General features: G+C 44.2%; 1 protein-coding gene across 2 annotated transcripts in view; it reads right to left on the bottom strand.

The window, feature by feature from the left end:
* Nucleotides 1-16,470: 16,470 nt before the first annotated feature.
* TBX5 (T-box transcription factor 5) overlaps nucleotides 16,471-23,736 on the bottom strand; it is a 58,366-nt gene continuing 51,100 nt past the window's right edge. The window contains exons 8-9 of one of the 2 annotated variants that reach the window (XM_058158548.1): nucleotides 23,473-23,699; nucleotides 16,471-17,423 (exon numbers count right to left, since the gene is read on the bottom strand). In XM_058158548.1, coding sequence (XP_058014531.1) covers nucleotides 16,798-17,423; nucleotides 23,473-23,699 — 853 coding nt within the window. In that variant the 3' untranslated portion in view covers nucleotides 16,471-16,797. The remainder of the gene's footprint in view (nucleotides 17,424-23,472; nucleotides 23,700-23,736) is intronic. The other variant, XM_058158550.1, reaches the window with a different exon arrangement.

Below are 23,736 nucleotides of genomic sequence, written 5' to 3'. Positions count from 1 at the left end.
CCACCCATTGCTTCTTGTCCTGCCCTCAGTTGCTTTGGAGAATAGCTTGACTCCCTCTTCTTTGGGGCAGCCCCTGAGATATTGGAAGACTGCTATCATGTCTCCCCTGGTCCTTCTTTTTATTAAACTAGACATGCCCAGTTCCTGCAACCGTTCGTCATATGTTTTAACCTCCAGTCCCCTAATCAAAGTGATCCCACTAACTCCTGGGGGGGGGATGAAACTATCAATCCCCCTCCCTCTTTTTTTTTTTTTCCACGGTGCTTCCTCTTCCCACTGAGCCGACACGAAGCAGCTTGGGAGAAACTGTGATACGAACATTTCGGCAACCTGCTGTCTCTGCTGCGTTGCGCCTTCGGATTTTTTTTTTCCCAACTCATCTGTTCTGCACTTAGGTAGACCAGAGGAGACGGACCAAGCTGACTTCTGACCCCAGGAGAAGCAATAATGGATTGGACTTATTGATCTGAGCACTTGTGGCAGCGGTCAAGGGGCCAGACTGAAACCTTCCCTACTGGGTAACTTGTGCCTGGTGGTCCCCCCCGCACCTTCATCTCCACTCAGCCAAATGCAGAAGCAAGCAAACATTATGTCCGACAGACTAGTTAGCATCGCAATAGCCTCTTCGCTGTCAGAACACACCAGGTGTCCCTGGGTTGGTCTTTGTCTGCATCAAACCCCTCTCCAGCCCCTGGAGACAGCAAAAATCATCACATTGAGCCGTTCAAGCCTATGAAAATCTATTTTTAAGACGTAATTAAAGGTGGAAAGTATTGATGCCTGGCATGAATGTTTATCTTGGATACCTTTTAGAAGAACGGTCTTGCAAAGGTCCACTTAGAATTATAGAATAACAGAGTTATTCTATAACTCATATTCTTTAACTCATAGAATCATCTATTACAATGTCCTTCCTGTTCAAGACTACTTCAACCTCAATTGGTGGCTCAGGCTGCTAAGACAGTCTGTTATTAACACAGCTGCTTGCAATTACTGCAGGTTCTAGTCCCACCAGGCCCAAGGTTGACTCAGCCTTCCATCCTTTATAAGGTAGGTAAAATGAGGACCCAGATTGTTGGGGGCAAAAAAGTTGACTTTGTATATAATATACAAATGGATGAACATAGTGCTAGCATAGTGCACTATTGCTAACATAGTGTAAGCCGCCCTGAGTCTTCGGAGAAGGGCGGAATATAAATGCAAATAAAAAAAAATTGCAACAATACACGGACACACAATAGATTTAAGCTTAATGTTAACCGCTCTAATCTTGATTGCAGAAAATATGACTTCAGGAACAGAGTTGTTAATACTTGGAATGCACTACCTGACTCTGTGGTCTCTTCCCAAAATCCCCAAAGCTTCAACCAAAAACTGTCTACTATTGACCTCACCCCATTCCTAAGAGGTCTGTAAGGGGCGTGCATAAGAGCACCAGCGTGCCTACTGTTCCTGTCCTATTGTTTCCTTTCGTTATATCCAAGTAATATAGTTATTCCATACTTATGCTTATATATATGCTTATATATTGTATAGTTATTTCATGCTTATGCTTATATATACTGTGTGACAAAATAAATAAATAAAATAAATAAAAATAAAATAGAGTTGGAAGGGACCTTGGAGGTCTTCGAGTCCAACCCGCTGCTTAGGCAGGAAGCCCTACACCACTCCAGACAAATGGTTATCCAACATCTTCTTAAAAACTTCCAGGGTTGGAGCCTTCGCAACTTCTGAAGACAAGTGGTTCCACTGATGAATTGCTCTCACTGTCAGGAAATTTCTCCTTAGTTCTAGGTTGCTTCTCTCCTTGGTTAGTTTCCACCTGTTTTCACACCACTTTGTGGGAAAATGTACTAAGAAGGATTTGTAGGCAGGATCTCTATCGAGGGAGAACTTATCAGGCGTCCAATGTTCCTGGTCCTTCTTATTTCCCAAAAATGTAAGAAGTAATAGGAATTTAACAGAATCACAGAGTTGGAAGGGACCCTGGAGGTCTTCTAGTCCAACCCCCTGCTCAGAAAGGAAACTCTATGTCATTCAAGACAAACGGTTATCCAATCTCTTCTTAAAAACCTCCAATGTTGGAGCACCCACAACTTCTGCTTAATTGTTCTCATTGTCAGGAAATTTCTCCTTAGGTCTATTTTGGTCTGGTGTTGTTTTTTTTTTATTAGTTTCCAGCCACTACTTCTTGTCCAGACTTCAGGTGTAGATTGTCCATCAAAAATATATCGAAGTTTCCATCCTAGATATCGACGTATCTTCGATTGTCTGTGTGAAGGAGAACATCAAGAGAAAAACAGTAAAACGGAGTAGGTTAAATTAGTTCCTTCACAGTTCCTTTGCTTTTACAAATAGTCATCATCGTCAGAGTTGGAAGGGAACTTGGAGGTCTTCTAGTCCAACCCCTTTCTCCACCAGGAGCCCTACACCATTTCAAACAAATGGCCATCCAGTCTTTTCTTAAAAGTGACCCGCTACTTCTGAAGGCAATCTGTTCCACTGATTGATCGTTCTCCCTGTCAGGAAATGTCTCCTTAGTCCCGGACTTAAGACTATAATTGAGCTTTGATTGTCGTTAAGTCTTGACTGATGAGAGTTCACCTGATTTTATTTAGTGGTCTTTAAGCAAGCACGGTGGTTGTTAAGTGCACCCAGCTTCACTGAAGAGCCTCAGCTGCTAGAGAAGCAGTTGGTGTGGTCCGCCAGCAGCCTGCGGAACTGGCAATGGAGTCAGACAGCGATGAGGCTGAGAAAGAACATGGGCCAGTCCTGGAGACTGGGGAAGGCCCAGATGAGGGCTCTGCGTCAGAGGCAGAGATGGGGCCAGGGCCATCTGGGAGTGATGTGCAGACTTCAGAGCTTCCAGAGGCTGACAGTAGTGAGGCAGAGGAACAGGAGGAGCCTGTTCCTAATGCATGCATGAGAAGAGCTGCCAGAAGGCAAGAGCAGCTCAAGCAAAGAGGAAAACTCCGGAGTAAGGCCAAGAGATGATTGGCCCCTCCCATAAGGCTTAAAAGACCAGCAATGGCGTTTGGGCTCTTTGCCGGAAAACAACGTTGATAGCTTTGTCTTGTTGCCTTTGTTTTGTATCGGTGTCTTCTGAACTTTTGCCAAGAAAAGCCTTTGGCAGTTTGCCTAATTGGCCCAAGGTTTGCGATAGGACTGAGGAATTTGTGTTGGGAGGAATTTGCTTTAATTTAGTTGAGCTACGCTGAGAATGAATGAATTCTCAGCTCTTCAAATAAAGTTTGTTTGTTTTTACACTGACTGAGTTTCCTACTAACTACTTGGGCCTGGATCACAACAGCAGTGCGGAGACCGCTGAAAACTCCAACCGCAGATTCTTTTGTGTCTCCTCAAACTCTCCCTCCCTCCCCCACCCCCGTCCTTACGATAAAAGGAAGCCAAGATGCTCAGCAACCTTTGCTGACACCTGCAGCACGCCAGGCCTTGAGAAGATACAGGAGGAATTCTTAAAATATATCCTTTCGCAGACCACAATAGGTTCCATATGCTTCCAAACGAACGGAGTCGGGCCTTCGGCAGCTACCTCTGGCAAATGTTTCCTTCCCACGCTGGCGGCAGGGGGGGGAAACGCTTATCAGGGCTTCTCCCCGACTTTCTTTCGCAGCTGGAAAGAATTTAGAGGCAAAATCCTAGAGGCTGTTCCAGAGGAAGGCTTAGCTCAGAGAAGCAAATCAAACCCTCACCCACCCCCCACCCCCTCCACCACCCCGATGGCTTGGAAAGACTAAAAGATGCCAGCCATCGAGACGTAAACGGTTATCCTTCCCCCTGTATTTATTATGTGTAGTCTTGGGGGCCTTTTTTTCCCCGAAAACGAACCACGGAGTGCGAGTCTACTACGCTTTTGTTCTGTGGGAGCAGAACAAAAGAAAGGAAGCCGGAAGGGAAGGATAGGAAAAGGAAAGGCAAAAAAACAAGGGATGGAGGAACCAGCTAAATTGTATAGATGTAGGGTACACGGGCGTGACGTTTTACGCAAGGGTTTCAACAGCGATTTGATTGCAGTCCCCTAGATTGGAGAGTCCCATTCCATGCCAAAAAAGCCAACAGGTGGCATCAACAGAGGGATACCACTTTATAACGCCTTGATAAGACCACACCTGGAAGAGAAGAGAATAAATATTAGAGGAGAAGAGAAGAGAATAAATATTACAAGAGAAGGGAAGAGAATAAACATTAGAAGAGAAGAGAAGAGAAGGGAAGGGAAGGGAAGGGAAGGGAAGGGAAGGGAAGGGAAGGGAAGAGAAGAGAAGAGATATTACAAGAGAAGGGAAGAGAATAAATATGAGAAGAGAAGAGAAGAGAAGAGAAGAGAAGAGAAGAGAAGAGAAGAGAAGAGAAGAGAAGAGAAGAGATATAATAAATATTAGAGAAGAGAAGAGAATAAATATTAGAATAGAATAGAATAAAAGAGAAGTGAATATAGAAGAGAAGAGAAGTGAATATAGAAGAGAATAGAATAGAATAGAATAGAATAAATAGAGTTGGAAGGGACCTTAGAGGTCTTCTAGTCTAAACCCCTGCTTAGGCAGGAAACCCTACACCACTTCAGACAAATGGTTATCCAACATCTTCTTAAAAACTTCCAGTGTTGGAAAATTCGCAACTTCTGGAGGCAGCTTGTTCCACTGATTCTAATTGTCAGGAAATTCCTCCTTAGTTCTAAGTTGCTTCTCTCCTTGATTAGTGTCCACCCGTTGCTTCTTGTCCTGCTTTCAGGTGCTTTGGAGAATAGCTTGACTCCCCCTTCTTTGGGGCAGCCCCTGAGACATTGAAAGACTGCTATCATGTCACCCCTAGTCCTTCTTTTCATTATCATTCATGAATATCATCACATCCAATTTTGTCTGCCACCATAATAAAAAGAAAGATATTGAGGCTTTAGAAAGAGTGCAATCAATCGATCAATCAGAATAGAGCTGGAAGGGACCTACTCAAGCAAGAGACCCTATGGAGAGCCACCTATCTGAAAACCTTCAGTGATGGAGCAACTACAACGTCTGGTGGCAAGCTGTTCCACTGATTAATTGTCCTCACCGTCAGGAAGTTTCTCCTTAATTCCAGGTTGCTTCTCTCCTTGATTAGTTTCCATCCATTGTTTCTTGTCCTGCCTTCAGGTGCTTTGGAAGGTAAATCCCCCCTTTCTTTTTCTTTGTGGCAGCCCCTCAAATAGTACAGAAAAGAGGCATAGCCAAATCAATATCTCAGGGGCTGCCCCAAAGAAGAGGGAGTCAAGCTATTCTCCAAAGCACCTGAGGGTAGGACAAGAAAGAATGGATGGAAACTAATCAAGGAGAGAAGCAACTTAGAACTAAGGAGACATTTCCTGGCAGTGAGAACAACTTGCCTCCAGAAGTTGTGAATGCTCCAACACTGGAAGTTTTTAAGATGTTGGATAACCATTTGTCTGAAGTGGTGTAGGGTTTCCTGTCTGGGCAGGGGGCTGGACTAGGAGACCTCCAAGGTCCCTTCCAACTCTGTTATTCTATTCTATTCTATTCTATTCTATTCTATTCTATTCTATTCTATTCTATTCTATTCTATTCTATTCCAGGTGTGGTCTTATCAAGGCATTATTTTATATTTGCAACTTCTGGAGGCAAGTTGTTCCACTGATTAATTGCCTTGATTAATTGCGGTATTAACACTTCGCAGCTCACAATTCAGGGAAACATATTACAGCTTCGCAGCTCACAATTGTAATATGAAACATATTACAATCAAAATCTTAAAAACACCTTAAAAAAACAATCAAAACCATCAAAACACTAAAAAAAGAAAGCATTAAACAAGTTATCATGTGTCACCCCCGCTAATCCTTCTCTTTGATAGGCTAGACATACCTAGCTCCTTCAATCATTCATTGAACGATTGACCCTTTATCATTTTTGTGGCTCTTCCCTGCACACATTCCAGGGCCTAAGAATCTATTTATTTATTTTTTTGTATCGTGATGACCAGAACTGTGTGCCATAGTCCAAGTCAGGGCTGCTGGGGGTTCGGGAGAACCTCTAGCTAAGATTCTGTGCAGTTCGGAGAACCCTCAAATCCAACTCCTGGCTGGCCCCGCCCACCTCACCTCACCCCTCCCAGGAGTCCTCATGCGGCCCGTTTTGGATGCAGGTAAATGCAGGGTGCACACGGAGGCTCGGGCAGGGTGAAAAACGGGCCTGCCAGAAGTTCGGGAAGGCTGGAAATGGGCCTGTTTCTAGCCTCCAGAGCCTGGGGAGGCCGTTTTTGCCCTCCCAGAGGCTCGAGGAAAGCCTCCAGAGCCCGGGGAGGGCAAACAAACACACACCCATGGTGCAGGAGGCAGACTAGGAGGCCACGCCCACCATGGCCACGCCCACCCAGCAACCGGGCAGAGAACCCCTTGCTAAAATTTTTGAAGCCTACCCCTGTTCCAAGTGTGGCCTCTCACTAGCATGATAGAACAGAGTTGGAAGGGACTGTTGTGACCCAGGCCCAAGTAGGTAGTAAGAAACTAAGTCCATGGAAAAAAAAGAAACAAACTTTATTCAAACAGCTGAGAATTACTTCATTCCCAGCGTCGTTCAACTCAAATTAAAACAAATTCCTCCCAACACAAATTCCTTAGTCCTATCGCAAACCTTGGTCCAATTAGGCAAACTGCCAAAGGCCTTTCTTGGCAAACGTTCAGAAGACACCGATACAAAATAAATGCAAGAAGACGAAGCTATCAACGTTGTTTTCTGGCAAAGCCAAAATGCCGTTGCTGGACTGTTTTAAGCCTTATGGGAGGGGCCAATCATCTCCTGGCCTTACTCCCAAGTTTTCCTCTTTGCTTGAGCTGCTCTTGCCTTCTGGCAGCTTTTCTCATGCGTGCATTAGGAACAGGCTCCTCCTGTTCCTCTGTCTCACTACTATCAGTCTCTGGAGGCTCTGGAGTCCGCACCTCACTTCCCGATGGCCCTGGCCCCACCTCAGCCTCCGATGCAGAGCCCTCAGCCTTCAGGACTGGCCCATGTTCTTCCTCAGCCTCATCACTGTCCGACTCGGTTGCCAGCTCCTCAGGCTGCTGACGGACCACAACAGGGACCTTGGAGGTCTTCCAGTCCAGCCCCTGCTCGAGCAGGAGACCCTACGCCGATTCAGACAAATGGTCGTCCAATCTCTTTCTTCAAAAAAACAAAAACAACAACGGTAGATTTAATTAAATTGAAATTTAATTGAAACACGTAGGGCGTTCTTTGATGGGTGTCGTCATGCAACAATCCCAAATGCAAATCCCAATTTTGCTGCTAGACCTGGAGAGAAGGGGGGGGGGAAATCTAAGGATGGAGGGAGAGGCAGGCATTCCCGAAGGAATGTCTGAAGAGAGCTGCAACAGGAATACACCGGCTGAACTGGCCCCTTCAGCCACGCCATGGCATATCTGCGAAACAAAAATGGATTAACAGCTCACTTTCAGTCAGCTTGAATTATGAGCTCAACGATTTGCTGGACGTTTTACATGAACCAGAAGATGTGTTATCTGATGAAAATTGCTTAATTTAATATCCCGGCTCGAGGAAGCAGTGAACTGTACATCTTTTACTGAAGATGCCAAGGAGGTTGATTTTACTTAGCTGGGAAGATTATGGAACCTCCTCTTTTGCGGTTTCTTACACACAGAGATGCATACACACAATAGACACCATCCTACTTGGATTGGGTAAAGGGCCTGCAAATCCCACTTCCCAAGACAACATCAAGGAATTCCTATCAGTAAGAACAAAATGGACTCTGTTGCCCCGATCATCTGAATTTGTTCAGGTAGATAATAATAATAATAATAATAATAATAATAATAATAATAATAATAATAATAATAACAACAACAACAACAACAACAACAACAACAACAACAACAATAACAGAGTTGGAAGGGACCTTGGAGGTCTTCTAGTCCAACCCCCTGCCCAGGCAGGAAACCCTACACCACTTCAGACAAATGGTTATCTAACCTCTTCTTAAAAACTTCCAGTGTTGGAGAATTCACAACTTCTGGAGGCAAGTTGTTCCACTGATTCATTGTTCTCACTGTCAGGAATTTTCTCCTTAGTTCTAAGTTGCTTCTCTCCTTGATGAGTTTCCACCCATTGCTTCTTGTCCTGCCCTCAGGTGCTTTGGAGAATAGCTTGACTCCCTCTTCTTTGTGGCAACCCCTGAGATATTGGAAGACTGCTATCATGTCTCCCCTGGTCCTTCTTTTCATTAAACTAGACATACCCAGTTCCTCGACTTACAACTGCCGGGAAGCCCAATGTTTCTTTTTGCAAGTTAAGTGAGCTTTTGCCCCCATTTTACAACCTTTTCTTGCCACCGTTGTTAAGCGAATCAATGCCATTGTTACATTCGTGGCACAGTTCTTAAGTGCAACGTTGCCAACTAGACACAAGGACAGTTTTTCCCCGAAGGCCATCACTCTGCTAAACAAATAATTCCCTCAACACTGTCAAACTATTGACTAAATCTGTACTACTATTAATCTTCTCATAGTTCCCATCACCAATCTCCTCCCACTTATGACTGTATGTCTGTAACTTTGTTGCTGGCAATCCTTACGATTTATACTGATATTGTTTCCTGATTGCTTAATTGTAGCCTATGACGATCATTAAGTGTTGTATCATTAAGTGTTAAATTTGTACCCTATGACTATCATTAAGTGTTGTCAGTGTTGTACCTTCATGAAGGTATCTTTTCTTTTATGTTCACTGAGAGCCTATGCACCAAAGACAAATTCTTTGTGTGTCCAAACACACTTGGCCAATAAAAAATTCTATTCTATTCTTTTCTTTTCTATTCTGTTCTGTTCTGTTCTGTTCTGTTCTCTTTTGTTCTGTCCTATATTCCAATATCTGTTCTGTTCTGTTCTATTCTATTCTATTCTATTCTATTCTATTCTATTCTATTCTATTCTATATTCCAATATCTATTCTATTCTATTCTATTCTATTCTATTCTATTCTATTCTATTCTATTCTATATTCCAATATCTATTCTATTCTATTCTATTCTATTCTATTCTATTCTATTCTATTCTATTCTATATTCCAATATCTATTCTATTCTATTCTATTCTATTCTATTCTATTCTATTCTATTCTATTCTATTCTATTCCATTCTAATAGTGTGACTAATTTAACAACCGTGAAAGTGATTCCCTTAACAAATGTAGCAAGAGAAGTTGTAAAATGGGGCAAAACTCCCTTAACGCATGTCTCCCTTAGCAACATAGATTGTGGCCTCAGTTATGGCCATAAGTTGAGAACTATCTGTATTGTTGTTTTTAAAAAAACCTTCATTTTTCATAGGCTTAAATTGATCTGGAGGCAAGGAACCGCCCTCAATTGCTTCCTTAGCTTAGAGATCATGTGTACAGAGGCCGAATTCTCTCCTACAGACTTTTGCGATCCGTTTAGCAGATTTCCCCACTCCTTCCTTCTTCTTTTCTTTTATTTATTTATTTTTATTTATTTATTTTGTCACAACAGTATATATAAGCATAAGCATGAAATAACTATACAATATATAAGCATATATATAAGCATAAGTATGTAATAACTATATTAATTGGATATAATGAAAGGAAAGGAAAGGAAAGGGGCCGTGGTAGCTCAGGCTGTAAGAAGCCTGTTATTAAAACACAGCAGCCTGCAATTACTGCAGGTTCAAGCCCGGCCCAAGGTTGACTCAGCCTTCATCCTTTATAAGGTAGGTAAAATGAGGACCCAGATTGTTGGGGGGGGCAATAAGTTGACTTTGTAAATATACAAATAGAATGAGACTATTGCCTTATACACTGTAAGCCGCCCTGAGTCTTCGGAGAAGGGTGGGATATAAATGTAAATAATAATAATAAAAAAAAACAATAGGACAGGAACGGTAGGCATGCTTGTGCTCTTATGCACGCCCCTTACGGACCTCTTAGGAATGGGGTGAGGTCAATAGCAGACAGTTTTTGGTTAAAGCTTTGGAGATTTCGGGAAGAGACCAACTCTGTTACTGAAGTCATATTTTCTGCAATCAAGATTGGAGCGGTTAACATTAAGCTTAAATCTATTGTGTGCTCGTGTATTATTGCGATTGAAGCTGAAGTAGGGCTCTGTGGCTCAGACTGGTAAGACAGTCTGTTATTAACAGCAGCTGCTTGCAATTACTGCAGGTTCAAGCCCCACCAGGCCCAAGGTTGACTCAGCCTTCCATCCTTTATAAGGTAGGTAAAATGAGGACCCAGATTGTTGGGGGCAATAAGTTGACTTTGTATATAATATACAAATGGATGAAGACTATTGCTTGACATAGTGTAAGCTGCCCTGAGTCTTCGGAGAAGGGCGGGATATAAATGCAAATAAAAAAAAAGTAGTCTTCGACAGGAAGGACATTGTAATAGATGATTCTATGAGTTAAACTCAGGCTTTTAGAGCTTCCAGTCCTGTTTGTCTTTGGGGTTTGCATTCAATCACTTTTTTTTTAATATCTAAAACTTCTGTTCGCCTCCCTCCTTCCCTCCCCCCTCCCCACCCACCCACCTAATACCACGTTGAATTCATGCCTCTTCTCGTTTGCCCTGCCAATCCTTCCTTACGACCCGCAGGAGAAATGCAACTAGTAATTTTTTTTTATGCGGTTTTCGTCCTGACTCATGCCCTAAGACACTGGGTAACGGTATTCCTTTCCTTGATTCGCTTCCAGACCCTGGTAGAATATCTCCCTGTCTCCGTCTTCCTCTCCTTCTCTGATGTGTCTCTCTACGGGCAGAGATAAATGGGAAAGCGCAAAAGAAGGACTGTCATGATTTATTGGACGCCTGGATCTTATCTTTTTTTTTTCTTGGGGTTGGGGGGGAGTTCGCTATGTTTGAGTTTAAGCGAAGTAACCTTGGCTGTTCCATCCATTTTGTGTGTGTGTGTGTGTGTGTTTTTCATATGGAAATCAGATGTAAGGGATGCCTTGCCTTCGTCTCTTTTACCTTTCTGTTCAACTAGTTCTGCCCGCACATGTTTAAATTAAAAAAAAAAAAGGGAGAGGGGGGGAGGGAGGGAGGAAAAGGCACGACATTTTCTCAATCTTTGGGACGTATCAGATCTGGTCTTTCTCCTGCCTGGGAGTGGATAACCTCATCAATCCTTTTGAGCCAGGCCAGATTGATCGGTTGATGCTTAGTGACCGAGAGAATGCGAAGGGCTCAGATTCCTAACTGCGGAGTCTTTGGTGGGGTCTGAGTTTGGGGAGCTGGGGGGGGGAAGGGGGAAGGGTTTGCTGGCAGACGTTTCGTCGCCCAACTAGGTAACATCATCAGTGCTAGAAGGGAGTGGGGTTTATGGAGAGGAGGAAGAGGAGGAGGACTGTAGAGACCTTGGTGCTCTCTGGACTTGGGGTGTTTCCTTGCAGATGTTTCATTACCCAACTAGGTAACATCGTCAGTGTTAGAAGGAGGAGGAGGAAGGGGAGGACTGTGGGGACCTTGATACTCTCTGAGCTTGCTTGTGTCCTTGCAGGTTTCATTACCCAACTAAGTGACATCGTCAGTGCGAGGAGGAGGAGGAGGAGGAGGAGGAGGAGGAGGAGGAGGAGGAGGGGGAGGAGGAGGAGGAGGAGGAGGAGGAGGAGGAGGAGGAGGAGTAATGACTGTGGGAACCTTGATACTCTGTGAGTTTGGTTGTTTCCTTACAGATGTTTCCTTACCCAGCTACCTAACAGCATCTCTTCATTGCTTCAGTGCTCCTGTTATGATAGCTCCTACTTGCTCTCTGCATATATATATTTTTTTATAATAAGCAACAGGATTGATTAATTGAAGTGCTCCTGTTAGGTCAAGAATCAGTTCATCGAATCAATTGCTTTTTGAAAATTAAATGAGGGAAAGCGTTCGTTAAGCTGGAACGGAGCCAACTTAATGGACAAGTGCAATAATTCCACTCACCCATTAAGACAACTTCCCTGGCTGAAGGGTGCTTGCAATTAACCCATTTTTTAAAAAAAATAAAATTGCCATGTTGGAAAAGTGTAGAAATGTGTGCTTTTCGTCTAGCTGTAATATTTGAGCAGTCTACACTGAGTAACAGAAAACAGAGCTGGAAGGGACCTTAGAGGTCTTCTAGTCCAGCCCCCTGCTCTGGCAGGAAACCCTCTACCATTCCATACAAATGGCTGTCCAATCACCCACAACTTCTGGAGGCAAGCTGTTCCACTGGTTCATTGTTCTAACTGTCAGGAAATTCCTCCTTAGTTCTAAGTTGTTTCTCTCCTTGATGAGTTTCCACCCATTGCTTCTTGTTCTACCCTCGGGTGCTTTGGAGAATAGCTTGACTCCCTCTTCTTTGGGGCAGCCCCTGAGATATTGGAAGACTGCTATCGTATCTCTCTTAGTCCTCCTTTTCATTAAACTATAACAACAGTATAACAACAGGAACAGAGTTGGAAGGGACCTTGAGAGGTCATCTAGTCCAATCCTCTGCTCACGCAGGAGATTCTTGGATACTAGGGATTCGAACCGCCGACCTTTCTGATCAACAGCGTCTTAGCCACTGAGCCACCTAGCCAGGCATTAACTAGACACGCCCAATTCCAACCACCGTACTTTATATGTTCTAGCCTCCAGCCCCCTAATCGTCTTCGTTGCTCTTCTCTGCACTCTTTCCAGAGTCTCAACATCTTCTTTTTGTAACATGCACACGTGGCTCTTTTCGTAACGTGTGTGCATATGTCTCGGAAATAAGCTAAACAAAATGAAACGCCAATTGCACTGAAATAGCCCGTTGCTTTGAAATGCTTAAATGCTTGAAATGCTTAAATTTTTTAAAAAGACAGACAGACAGACAGACAGACAGACAGCCAAAAGTCATGATTGCCAACAAGGAAATTAATAAGTCCCTCAGCAATGAAAAAAATTCTTCAGACGAAATGAATGCTCAGCTCTTCACGTTTGCTCGCCCTTGTTTGCTCAGGAGCTCAGCCTCCAAATAAAACAAAATTTAAAAAAACGGACGTATCGCTTCTAGCGGGTCACACGAAGATAATGATTAAACTAGAATATTAAATTATGTGATGTGATTGAATGTAGCATCCCAGCCCGCCTGAGAAAAAATGGTGTGATTAAAATTAGAAAGAGGCAAATAGCGGATGGAGAAACCAGCAGATTTGTCATCAATTTAAGACGGTCTCTTAGCAACTGATTGAAGTTACGTTGGGCTACTCATAACCTAGATTTGAAGTTCCAATCCTTGCTCTCCGCTTCAATCCTCTGAATAAGCATTTATGGCTGTTGGCAGCATTCCATGGGCACATTTTAGGATGGTTCCACTGAAAATTGCCATTTACATCCAGTTTTTGGTAAAAAAACTGCCGTAGCTTTGTAACCGCTGTGTTCACTTAACGACTGCCATAAAGAGAGTCAGGGAATCAGGTCACTTAGGTCATGAATCGGTTTTAGGGACCTTTACAAATTAACAACTCTGTTGGGCAAGGCTCCCTTACGGTTCTAAGTCGAGGACTACCTGAATATAAAGAAGTAGAGTTAAAACAGGGCCCGGAGAAGCTCATCCACACGTTAAGAAGAAATGCAATTAAAATGATGTTTTCTATTGCAGTTTGGTTTTTTTTAAATTAAGTGGTGAATTGGGAGTCATCCCTTGATGTTTATGGACAGGCTTGTCCAATTCAGCCTGGGAAATCTTCCTTTCTTTCTTAAAAAATTCTTTCTTAAAAAATTCTTTCTTAAAATTCTTTCCTTTCCTTTCCTTTCCTTCCTTCTTTCTTTCTTTCTTAAAATTCTTTCTTCCTTTTGTTTCCTTTCCTTCCTTCCTTCTTTCATTCTTTCTTAAAATTTTCTTTCTTAAATTTTTTTTTCTTAAAATTCTTTCTTCCTTTCCTTTCCTTTCCTTTCCTTTCATTTCCTTCCTTCCTTCCTTCTTTCTTTCTTAAAATTCTTTCTTCCTTTTTTCCTTTCCTTCCTTCCTTCTTTCATTCTTTCTTAAAATTTTCTTTCTTAAAATTTTCTTTCTTAAAATTCCTTCTTCCTTTCCTTTCCTTTCCTTTCCTTTCCTTTCCTTTCCTTTCTTTTCCTTTCCTTTCCTTCCTTCCTTCCTTTAAATTTTCTTTCTTAAAAGTCTTCCTTTCTTTCCTTCCTTCCTCTTTTCTTTTCTTTCTTTCTCTTTCTTTCTTTCTTTCTTAAAATTAATGAATATTGAAAGATGTGAAGCTTTTAAAAAGAGATTTGAAGTGTGTTCATATCAAGAAAAAAAAAACCCAGAACAGAATTGGAAGGGACCTTGGAGGTCTTCTAGCCCAACCCCCTCCTCAATCAGGAGACCCTATACCATTTCAGACAAATGGTTGTCCAATGTCTTCTTAAAAACTTCCAGTGATGGAACACTCACGACTTCTGGAGGCAAGCAGTTCCACTGGTTCATTGTTCTCATGGTTAGAAAATTTCTCCTTCGTTCTAGGTTGCTTCTCTTAGACAAGTACATACATCTGTATATGTACTTAATTTGGATCAGCATATATTTTGTGCACATTTGTGTACACATCTGTAGGTGTCTCTGTGCGCTGGCACACACAATCTTGAAATGATCTACATATTTTCATGTATGGTGGACTTGTAAGAAAATTAAGTCTTTCTGGATAAGAATTTGGTGGATTATGCAGAATGTTCTGAAGAAGAAGATAAAGTTCCTACCGCAATTTTTCCTTTTGGGAATAACAACAGACTGTACAGTGATTGAGACTAAATTGATTTTGAACTTAATAACAGCAGCAAGACTGTTGATTGGACAATATTGGAAGAAAAAAGAATTACCCACAATAGAAGAATGGATATTGAAAGTTTCCAATTTGGCTGAGATGGCTAAAATCTCAGCCTTCTTGAAAGACAGTACTCAAGAAAAATATCTAAATGAATGGAAGAATTGGATTGATTATATTCAAAATAGATATCAGATTAAGAAATTTCAGATTGCCTCTGAATGAAGGATGTTGTTTTGATTTTAATGGAAGAAGTCAGGTTATGTGAGAGAAGGATTATAATTGTGTTAGATTTTAAAAATTTAATGTATGACTGTTTGTTTATTGAACTATACCTTGTGTTTGCTCCGGGAAGTCGGGGGGTTTGGAGGAGGGGGAAGGAGGGGAGGGGAGGGGAAAAGTTTAATTGTTGTTGTAAAACTTTTTCAATTAAAAAAAAAATCTTGAAATGATCAAAACACATCAACATTTTTCAACCTTGGCAGCTTTGAGATAAGTGGAGCACACATCTCAAAACCACCAAGATTGACAAACGCTGCTCTAGATTATCTTTGAAAAATGAACTTCCGGTTCTAATGGGAGTTTAATTCTAATTCTAAGAATTCTAATTCCTCTTAAAAGCCTCCATCACTAGGAGCTTTGAAGAAGAGACTTTGACAGCCATTTTTTTTTCCAGAAATAGTATAGAGCTCCTGCTTGAGCAGAGGGTTGGGCTAGATGACCTCTAGGGTTCTTTCCAACTCTGTTACTCTTACTGCAATGAAGTTTTAAACTGAGAGACCAGTGTGATGTTTCTTACTGCAGTTAGGAAAAAAAAAACACAAAGCGGGTGAACTGGAAGTCCATGTTTCAAAAAAAAAAAAAGGAATTAACAGCCCGGTAGAACGGTATCCAAAGAAATCCAACAGGATTAAAATAGCTCTCCATTCAAAATAGCTCTTAGCTCTTGAATCGTAGTTTGGCTGTGAACCTGAGCTATGCAAGTTCCAGAAATAAACCAGGAAGGGGGGGAAAAATATTCCCTTCATCCATCTGCTGGAAAGTAGAAGCCTTTTTAGATATGCTGACATCTACACATTCAAGTTGAACTATGAAAAACGGTTGAAGGAACTGGGCCTGGCTAGTCTAGTGAAAAGAAGAACCAGGGGATGACATGATAGCAATCTTCCAATATCTCAGGGGCTGCCTCAAAGAAGAGGGGGTCAAGCTATTCTCCAAAGCACCTGAGGGCAGGACAAAAAGTAATGGGTGGAAACTCATCAAGGAGAGAAGCAACTTAGAACTAAGGAGGAATTTCCTGACAATTAGAATCAGTGGAACAACCTGCCTCCAGAAGTTGTGAATGTGGGGAGGGAATGGAAATTTTGCAGTATCCTTCTCCTGGAGTAGGGAGGGAATGGAGATTTTGCACTAGCCTTCCCCTGGAGTGGGGTGGGAATGAAGATTTTGCAGTAGCCTTCCCCTGCCATGCCCACCAGGCCACACCACGCCCACCAAGCCACGCCCACGGAACCGGTAGTCAAAGAATCTGGATTTCGCCACTGCCGAAAAGGATACAGAAAAAAAAAATGGATCATGGAGAGGACTATATATTATCATTTATTACAGAACATTGTCAATATCAACACCAAAAAGAAAGGAGGAACGGGCGGGGGGGTGTCAGGAGAAGCAGGAAAGTTCCACCTATTCTTAATTGTTTTCCCCCCCCCTCTCACCCCGAGATCAAGAGGCGCCACTGAGCTCTTGACATCTCCCTTGGGAGCAAAATCAAAAGAAAACCATCGAAGTTGGGGGGGTGGCAGGTTGGTACCAATGCGAAAGCCGGGCGGCTGAGTGAGGAGATGACAGGCAAGGGAGGCAAAGATGTGCTATGGCGTTCAGTGGCTTTGGAGACAACCAACGTAGAGGCGATCCCACCCCACGGTCTCACCAGAGAAGAGGGCCTGGTCCATCTCTAGAGTGCTTCTAGAGTGAACGTTGAGTCCAACCGAGGCTCCCCTCTTCCCTTGTTAGCTGCTCTCACTCCATTCTGCGGTCATGCCCACCCCGTGGACAGAATGATACTGATGGGGTGAGAGTGTCCTGGGCATCCCGTGAGCGTAGAGGAACTCGGGTGGCTGTAAATTTCCAGGAGGAGACTGGATGCTGGCTTGTTGCCGGACGAGGGGCTGGTGAGTGACGGAGGTCTGATGCTGGAACATGGCATGGGTGTCCCCGAGTTGGGGCGAGGGATGGCCGGCCACGGTGGCAAGGCGGGGCATCAAGGAGCCCGAGGTGAAGTGAGCTGAAAAATGTTGGTAAGGCAACCGGTCGATGGGTTGCATGGGAGTTACTGTGCAGCTGCTGTAGGAGGACATGGCGGACCAGGTGTTGCAGCTGAGGTCTTCCAAGCTGGGCACCGCTTCCGGGGCTGGGGCTGCACTGGCGTACATGCAGGCTTGGCGTTGGGCGGACTCAGTCCTGTAGGCGCTGTTCAGCCCTTGCTGATGGGGATAGTTGGGGCGATGGTAGAAGGCCTCTTCTTCTGCTGGAGACGTTTCCATGTAGGGCTTCTTGTAAGGGAGATCAGCGGTGGAACATTCGTCATCTGAGGGGGACACAAAGGGGAAGCCTTCGAGCGAAGCACATTTTGGCACTGGATTTCACGGCCAGAAGGAAGAGAGGAGAAGCGGGCAGGAAGGAGAAGGAGAAGCAGAAGGGAGGAGGGAATTAGAAGAACAAGGAAGAGAAGAAGAAGACACAGGAAGGAGGAGAAGGAGGAGGAGGAGAGGCAGGGAGGAAGGAATGAGAAGTAGAAGAAAAAGAGAAAGAGGAGGCAGGAAGGAGGAGAAGTGGAAGGAGAAGCGGCAGGGAGGAAGAAATTAGAAGAACAAGGAAGAGAAGAAGAGGACACAGGAAGGAGGAAAAGGAGGAAAAGGAAAAGAGGCAGGGAGGAAGGAATGAGAAGTAGAAGAAAAAGAGAGGCAGAAGGAGAGAAGGAGGAGGAGGAGAAGTGGAAGGAGAAGCGGTGTGGAGGAAGAAATTAGAAGAACAAGGAAGAGAAGAAGAGGATACAGGAAGGAGGAAAAGGAGGAAAAGGAAAAGAGGTAGGGAGGAAGGAATGAGAAGTAGAAGAAAAGAGAGACAGGAAGGAGAGGAGGAGGAGAAGAAATGGAAGGAGAAGTGGTGGGGAGGAAGAAGTTAGAACAAGGAGGAAGAAGAAGAAAGAGGAGGAGGAGGAGGAGGAGGAGGAGGAGGAGGAGGAGGAGGAGAAGAAGAAGAAGAAGAAGAAGAAGAAGAAGAAGAAGAAGAAGAAGAAGAAGAAGAAGAAGAAGAAGAAGAAGAAGAAGAAGAAGAAGAAGAAGAAGAAGAAGAAGAAGAAGAAGAAACACTTGGTTGATACCTAGGACGCTGGCAGCAACCCGTATCAACCATTAGCACCAGTCAATCGTATTTGTGACACATTTCTAAATGTACAGTTTAAATGTTCACTTCACGTTTAATGAATCAAAGAGATCATCATCATCCAAAAGAATCATGCAGAGCTTCCCAACCACGAAAGGACCTGGCGGCTTTGATAAACGAGACATATCTTGCCCATCCGACCTGAGCTACTGGCGAGATAGCAAGGAGACATGGCCCTGTGTTGTTGTCGCCTGGGATGGGACATGATCTATGCGGCTAAGAAGCGGGGGTGGGGAGCGCACCATGGGCAAGATAGCCCTCTTGCATATTACAATGCAAGGAAATGAGATAAAGTGAGCGAGGGGCAGAAGGCAGGAAGCCACCCACCAAGTGGGAATCCCTAAACTGGAAAGAAAACTCTTTTTCTGGTATGTCTTTATCACTCTTCCATGGCTGGAGACAAATGATGGATGGTTTTTAGGTTGACAGGATGGCTCCAACCAGAGACCCCTGCCCCTTCCCCAACTTTCTTTTTGGGGAAGAGAAGCAGCTCCCTTTCAAACTGTAGGTGGAGGGGGGAGCTTTAGGATTGACACTAAGGTAAAGGTCCCCCTCGCACATAGGTGCTAGTCATTCCCGACTCTAGAAGGCGGTGCTCATCTCCGTTTCAAAGTTGAAGAGCCAGCGTTGTCCGAAGACGTCTCCGTGGTCACGTGGCCGGCATGACTCAACGCCAAAGGCACATGGAACGCTGTTCTCTTCCCACCAAAGGTGGTCCCTATTTTTTCTACTTGCATTTTTTACCTGCTTTCAAACTGCTAGGTTGGCAGAAGCTGGGACAAGTCACCGGAGCTCACCCCATTACGCGGCACCAGGGATTTGAATCGCTGAACTGCCAACCTTTCGATCGACAAGCTCAGCGTCTTAGCCACTAAGCCACCGTGTCACTGTCAGGATTGACACTAACTCTGGTTTTATAATTTCTCCAATGTTCTCTCTGTCCCCACCTTGCAACTTGCTCCTACTTTTACTGGCTGTATTCTCAGGGACTAGAAAATTCACAGCATACAAAAAAGCAGAGACATCACCCTGCCAACAAAAGTGCAAAACTATGGTTTTCCCACTTGCAATGTCTGGCTGTGAAAGTTGGACCATAAGGAAGGCTGAGCACCAAAGAATGGAGACCTTTGAACTCTACTGCTGGAGAAGACTCCTGCGAGTCCCTTGGACTGCAAGGTGATCCAACTGGTCAGTCCGAGAGGAGATCAACCCTGACTGCTCTTTAGAAGGCCAGAAAGATCCTGAAGAGGAAACTCAAATACTTTGGCCACCTAAGGAGAAGGAAGGACTCCCTGGAGAAGAGCCGAATGCTGGGAACAATGGAGGGCATTGAAGGGGACGACAGAGAACAAGGTGGCTGATTGGAGTCACTGAAGCAGTCGGCATGAGCCTAAATGGACTCCGGGGGATGGTAGAGGACAGGAAGGCCTGGAGGAACGTTATCCACGGGGTTGCAATGGGTCGGACACGACTTTGCAACTAACAAGAAGAAGAAGAAAATTCCATTTGAATTTCTCTTGGTGGTGATTTGTGGTGCTGACTTTCTCATTTAGAGAAGGCAGGTAACCCTTGACTTAACAACAGTTCGTTTAGTGACTGTTCAAAATTACGATGCAACTGGAAAAAAGTGACCTAGGATGGTTTTTCACACTTACGACCATCCCCATGGTCGTGGGATCAAAATTTGAATGATGGGCAACCAACTGCTATTTATGACCGTTGCCGTCTCCCATGATCGTCTTTTTCTGACAAGCAAGATCAATGAGGAAAGCCAGCTTCACTTTACAGCCATGTTGCTAATTTAGCAACTGCAGTGTGAGAGTGCTGACCCGTATACCCTTATCTTAATATAACATAACATAACAACAGAGTTGGAAGGGACCTTGGAGGCCTTCTAGTCCAACCCCCTGCCCAGGCAGGAAACTTCTTCTTCTTCTTCTTGAAATGATGATCGCCAAACATTTGACATCTAGATTATTTTTTTCGAAATTGAAAATTTCCCAAATATTGTCCACGAAGATTCTCAATCATCCGGAGTTAAACAGTGAAGCAGGAATCTCGCTATAACAGCGGGTCACCAACTGGTGGTTCGTAGACCACTGGTGGTCCGCGAGAATCTTTTGGTGGTCCGCAGAAAAATCTTCGCATTTTTGCATTTTATGTATTGCACTAAATCAGGGATCCTCAAATTACAGCCCCTGGGCCAGATACAGCCCGCCAAAGCAATTAATCCCGCTTGCTGATGGGATGGGGTCCTTCGGGCGCTTAGTGTGGCCACCTGTTTAGTAGCTCCAGCCCTTTCCTTCCATCACTGGGAGTCTAAGTGCTTCAGCATGCAGCGCGCGAAACTTCAGCCGGGCTCGAGAGACGGAGTTTGCAGGGGACTGATCTCGCACCCAGTCTGGCTACAAGATGAACATTCATTCTTGGCCGTATTTGAGATTCTTAGCTGCAATGTAGAGCAAAGCTAGGATTGATCCCTGACACTTCTCTCCACTAACAGGCGGCCAAGCTAAGTGCCTGAAGGACCCCATCCCACCGCTAATTCATATTAGCGGTCCGTGGGATTTAAAATTATGAATGTAATGGTCCCTGAGGCCCTAAAGGCTGGTGGCCCCTGCTCTAAAAAAAGCAGGGTGTTGTTTTTTTTTTAAAAAAAATGATTTCAAAATGATAGTTTACCAAACGTTCATTTCTCCTGTGTGCTTCCGTTCCAAATTGGCTCAGCCAGCCGGCTAACTCTCTTGTGAAGGCTGGCTAATCTCTCGGAATAGCTATAAATTTCACCCCTCCAAAATAACCTGCCATTAGCTATTTAAGCATTGGAATTAATCCCAGGTCCTTTCTTAAGGCCTCCCAACCTGATAAGTTATCTGTATCCCAGGCACCAGTTATCTTCCTGGATGCACATTTAACTTCTGTAGAACTACGGGGGTCACCTCTCTGTATTTTATCTCGGCCGCTGTTTGTAATATGGGCTGAAACGGCTCAGAAAGGGCAGTCAAAGACGACTCTGCTAGATGAGAAACAGAACCGGAGAGAGAAAAGACAAGGAAGAAATGTAGAAGGACTCAACCGGGAGAAGACCTGAAGCTTCAGCTATGGGGTGGAAGGATGGGGAAAGCTTGCACTGATGCGCTTCTCTCTATTCCAGCCAAAGCATCTTAGGAAACAGTTGGATAGTATGAGAGTCAATAGACTTTGACTATGTGTCAGATGAGGGGACGCGGTGGCTTAGTGGGTAAGACGCTGAGCTTGTCGATCGAAAGGTCGGCAGTTTAGCGGTTCGAATCCCTAGTGCCACGTAACGGGGTGAGCTCCCATGATTGTCCCAGCTTCTGCCAACCTAGCAGTTCGAAAGCACATAAAAAATACAAGTAGAAAAATAGGAACCTCCTTTGGGGGGAAGGTAACAGCGTTCCGTGCACCTTTGGCGTTGAGTCATGCCGGCCACATGACCACGGAGACGTCTTCGGACAGGGCTGGCTCTTCGGCTTTGAAACGGAGATGAGCACCGCCCCCTAGAGTCAGGAACGACTAGCACGTATGTGCGAGGGGAACCTTTACCTTTTATGTGTCAGATTGGTCAAACAAGTGGCGACTTCAAATCTCAACCAACAAATGCTCTGTCTTACACATTGGCAAAAAAAAAATCAAAGCATAAAATACCAATTAGATGGACATGACCTTATAAATAGATGAGCCTCACTCTGTCAAGGACCTTGGAGTACTCATTTCTAAAGATCTAAGTGCCAGAACCCACTATAACAACATTGCTAAAAAGGCATTAAGAGTTGTTAACCTAATCTTGCGTAGTTTCTTCTCTGGTAATATTGTACTATTAACTAGAGCATACAAAACCTTTGCTAGACCAATTCTCGAATACAGTTCATCTGTCTGGAACCTGCACTGCATATCGGACATTAATACAATTGAGAGAGTCCAGAGATATTTCACAAGAAGAGTCCTCCACTCCTCTGCTCGCAATAAAATACCTTATGACACAAGGCTTGAAATTTTGGGCTTAGACAATTTAGAATTACGCCGCCTTCAGTCTGACCTAAGCATAGTACACAAAATTATCTGCTATAATGTCTTACCTGTCAATGACTACTTCAGCTTCAACCACAACAATACACGAGCACACAATAGAGACAAACTTAAAGTGAACCGCTCCAAACTCGATTGCAGAAAATACGACTTCAGCAACAGAGTGATCAATGCCTGGAATGCACTACCTGACTCTGTGGTTTCATCCCTCAAACCCCCAAAACTTTAACCTGTCTACTGTTGACCTCACCCCATTCCTAAGAGGTCTGTAAGGGGGCGTGCATAAGCGCACCAGCCTGCCTTCCATCCCTGTCCTAATATTTTCTTTTATTCTTATCCATTTCATGTATTCATAATCATGTTTATACCTACATCTGTTATCAAATACATGGTTGACAAAATAAATAAATAAAAATAACAGAGTTGGAAGGGACCTTGGAGGTCTTCTAGTCCAACCCCTTGCTCAAGCAGAAGGCCCTGTACCATTTCAGACAAATGGTTGTTCAATCTCTTCTTTAAAACCCTCAGTGTTGGAGCACCCACAACTTCTGAAGGCAAACCTTTCCACTGGTTCATTGTTTTCACTGACAGGAAATTCCTCCTTAGTTCTAGGTTGCTTCTCTCCTTGATTAGTTTCCATCCATCGTTTCTTGTCCTGCGTTGTGGTACTTTGGAGAATAGGTCGAAACCCACCCACCCCCGCTTCCTCAAATGTTGGAAAATTGCTATCATGTGCCCCTTAGTCCTCCTTTTCATTAAGGCTAAAACACAGCTAGTTCCTGTTCCCATCCCCCTCCCCTAGAGGTGGGTTTCAGCAGGTTCTGACCAGATCCGGAGAACCGGTAGCGGAAATTTTGAGTAGTTCGGAGAACCGGTAAATACCACCTCTGATTGGCCCCACCTCCATCTATTCTCTGCCTCCCGAGTCCCAGCTGATCGGGAGGAAATGAGGATTTTGCAATAACCTTCCTCTGGAGTGGGGAGGGAATGGAGATTTTGCAGTATCCTTCCCCTGGAGTGGGGAGGGAATGGAGATTGTCCAGTATCCTTCCCCTGCCACACCCACCAAGCCACGCCCACCACACCATGCCATGCCACGCCCACCAAACCACACCGACAGAACCCGTAGTAAAAAAAAAATTTGAAACCCACCACTGATCCCCGCCCCCCGCTCTAAAACTACAACTCACCTGGTCTCTTGGTGCAGTGGTAAACCTGCCCATGATCCTGAGATATAGGATACGGGTTCGCAGGGGGTAGTAAGTCCTGGGAAGTGCTAGAGACACCGTTCTCGCACTGAAACTGGGATCCAAGGTTAGAAGAAGCCGACAGAGACCTGCCTTCACCACTGAAGGGACTGTGGCTAGAAGACACCTTTTGACGGATTGTGCTTCTTGGGACAACCGGATACTCCTTGCTGAAATCAAAGGCAAACAAACCGGGTGTACAATTAA

This window comes from Ahaetulla prasina, chromosome 15 (assembly GCF_028640845.1).
Source record: "Ahaetulla prasina isolate Xishuangbanna chromosome 15, ASM2864084v1, whole genome shotgun sequence".
Taxonomy (NCBI): domain Eukaryota; kingdom Metazoa; phylum Chordata; class Lepidosauria; order Squamata; family Colubridae; genus Ahaetulla; species Ahaetulla prasina.
Note: the sequence above shows the minus strand (reverse complement) of the source record. Positions and strands in the feature narration are given on the sequence as shown.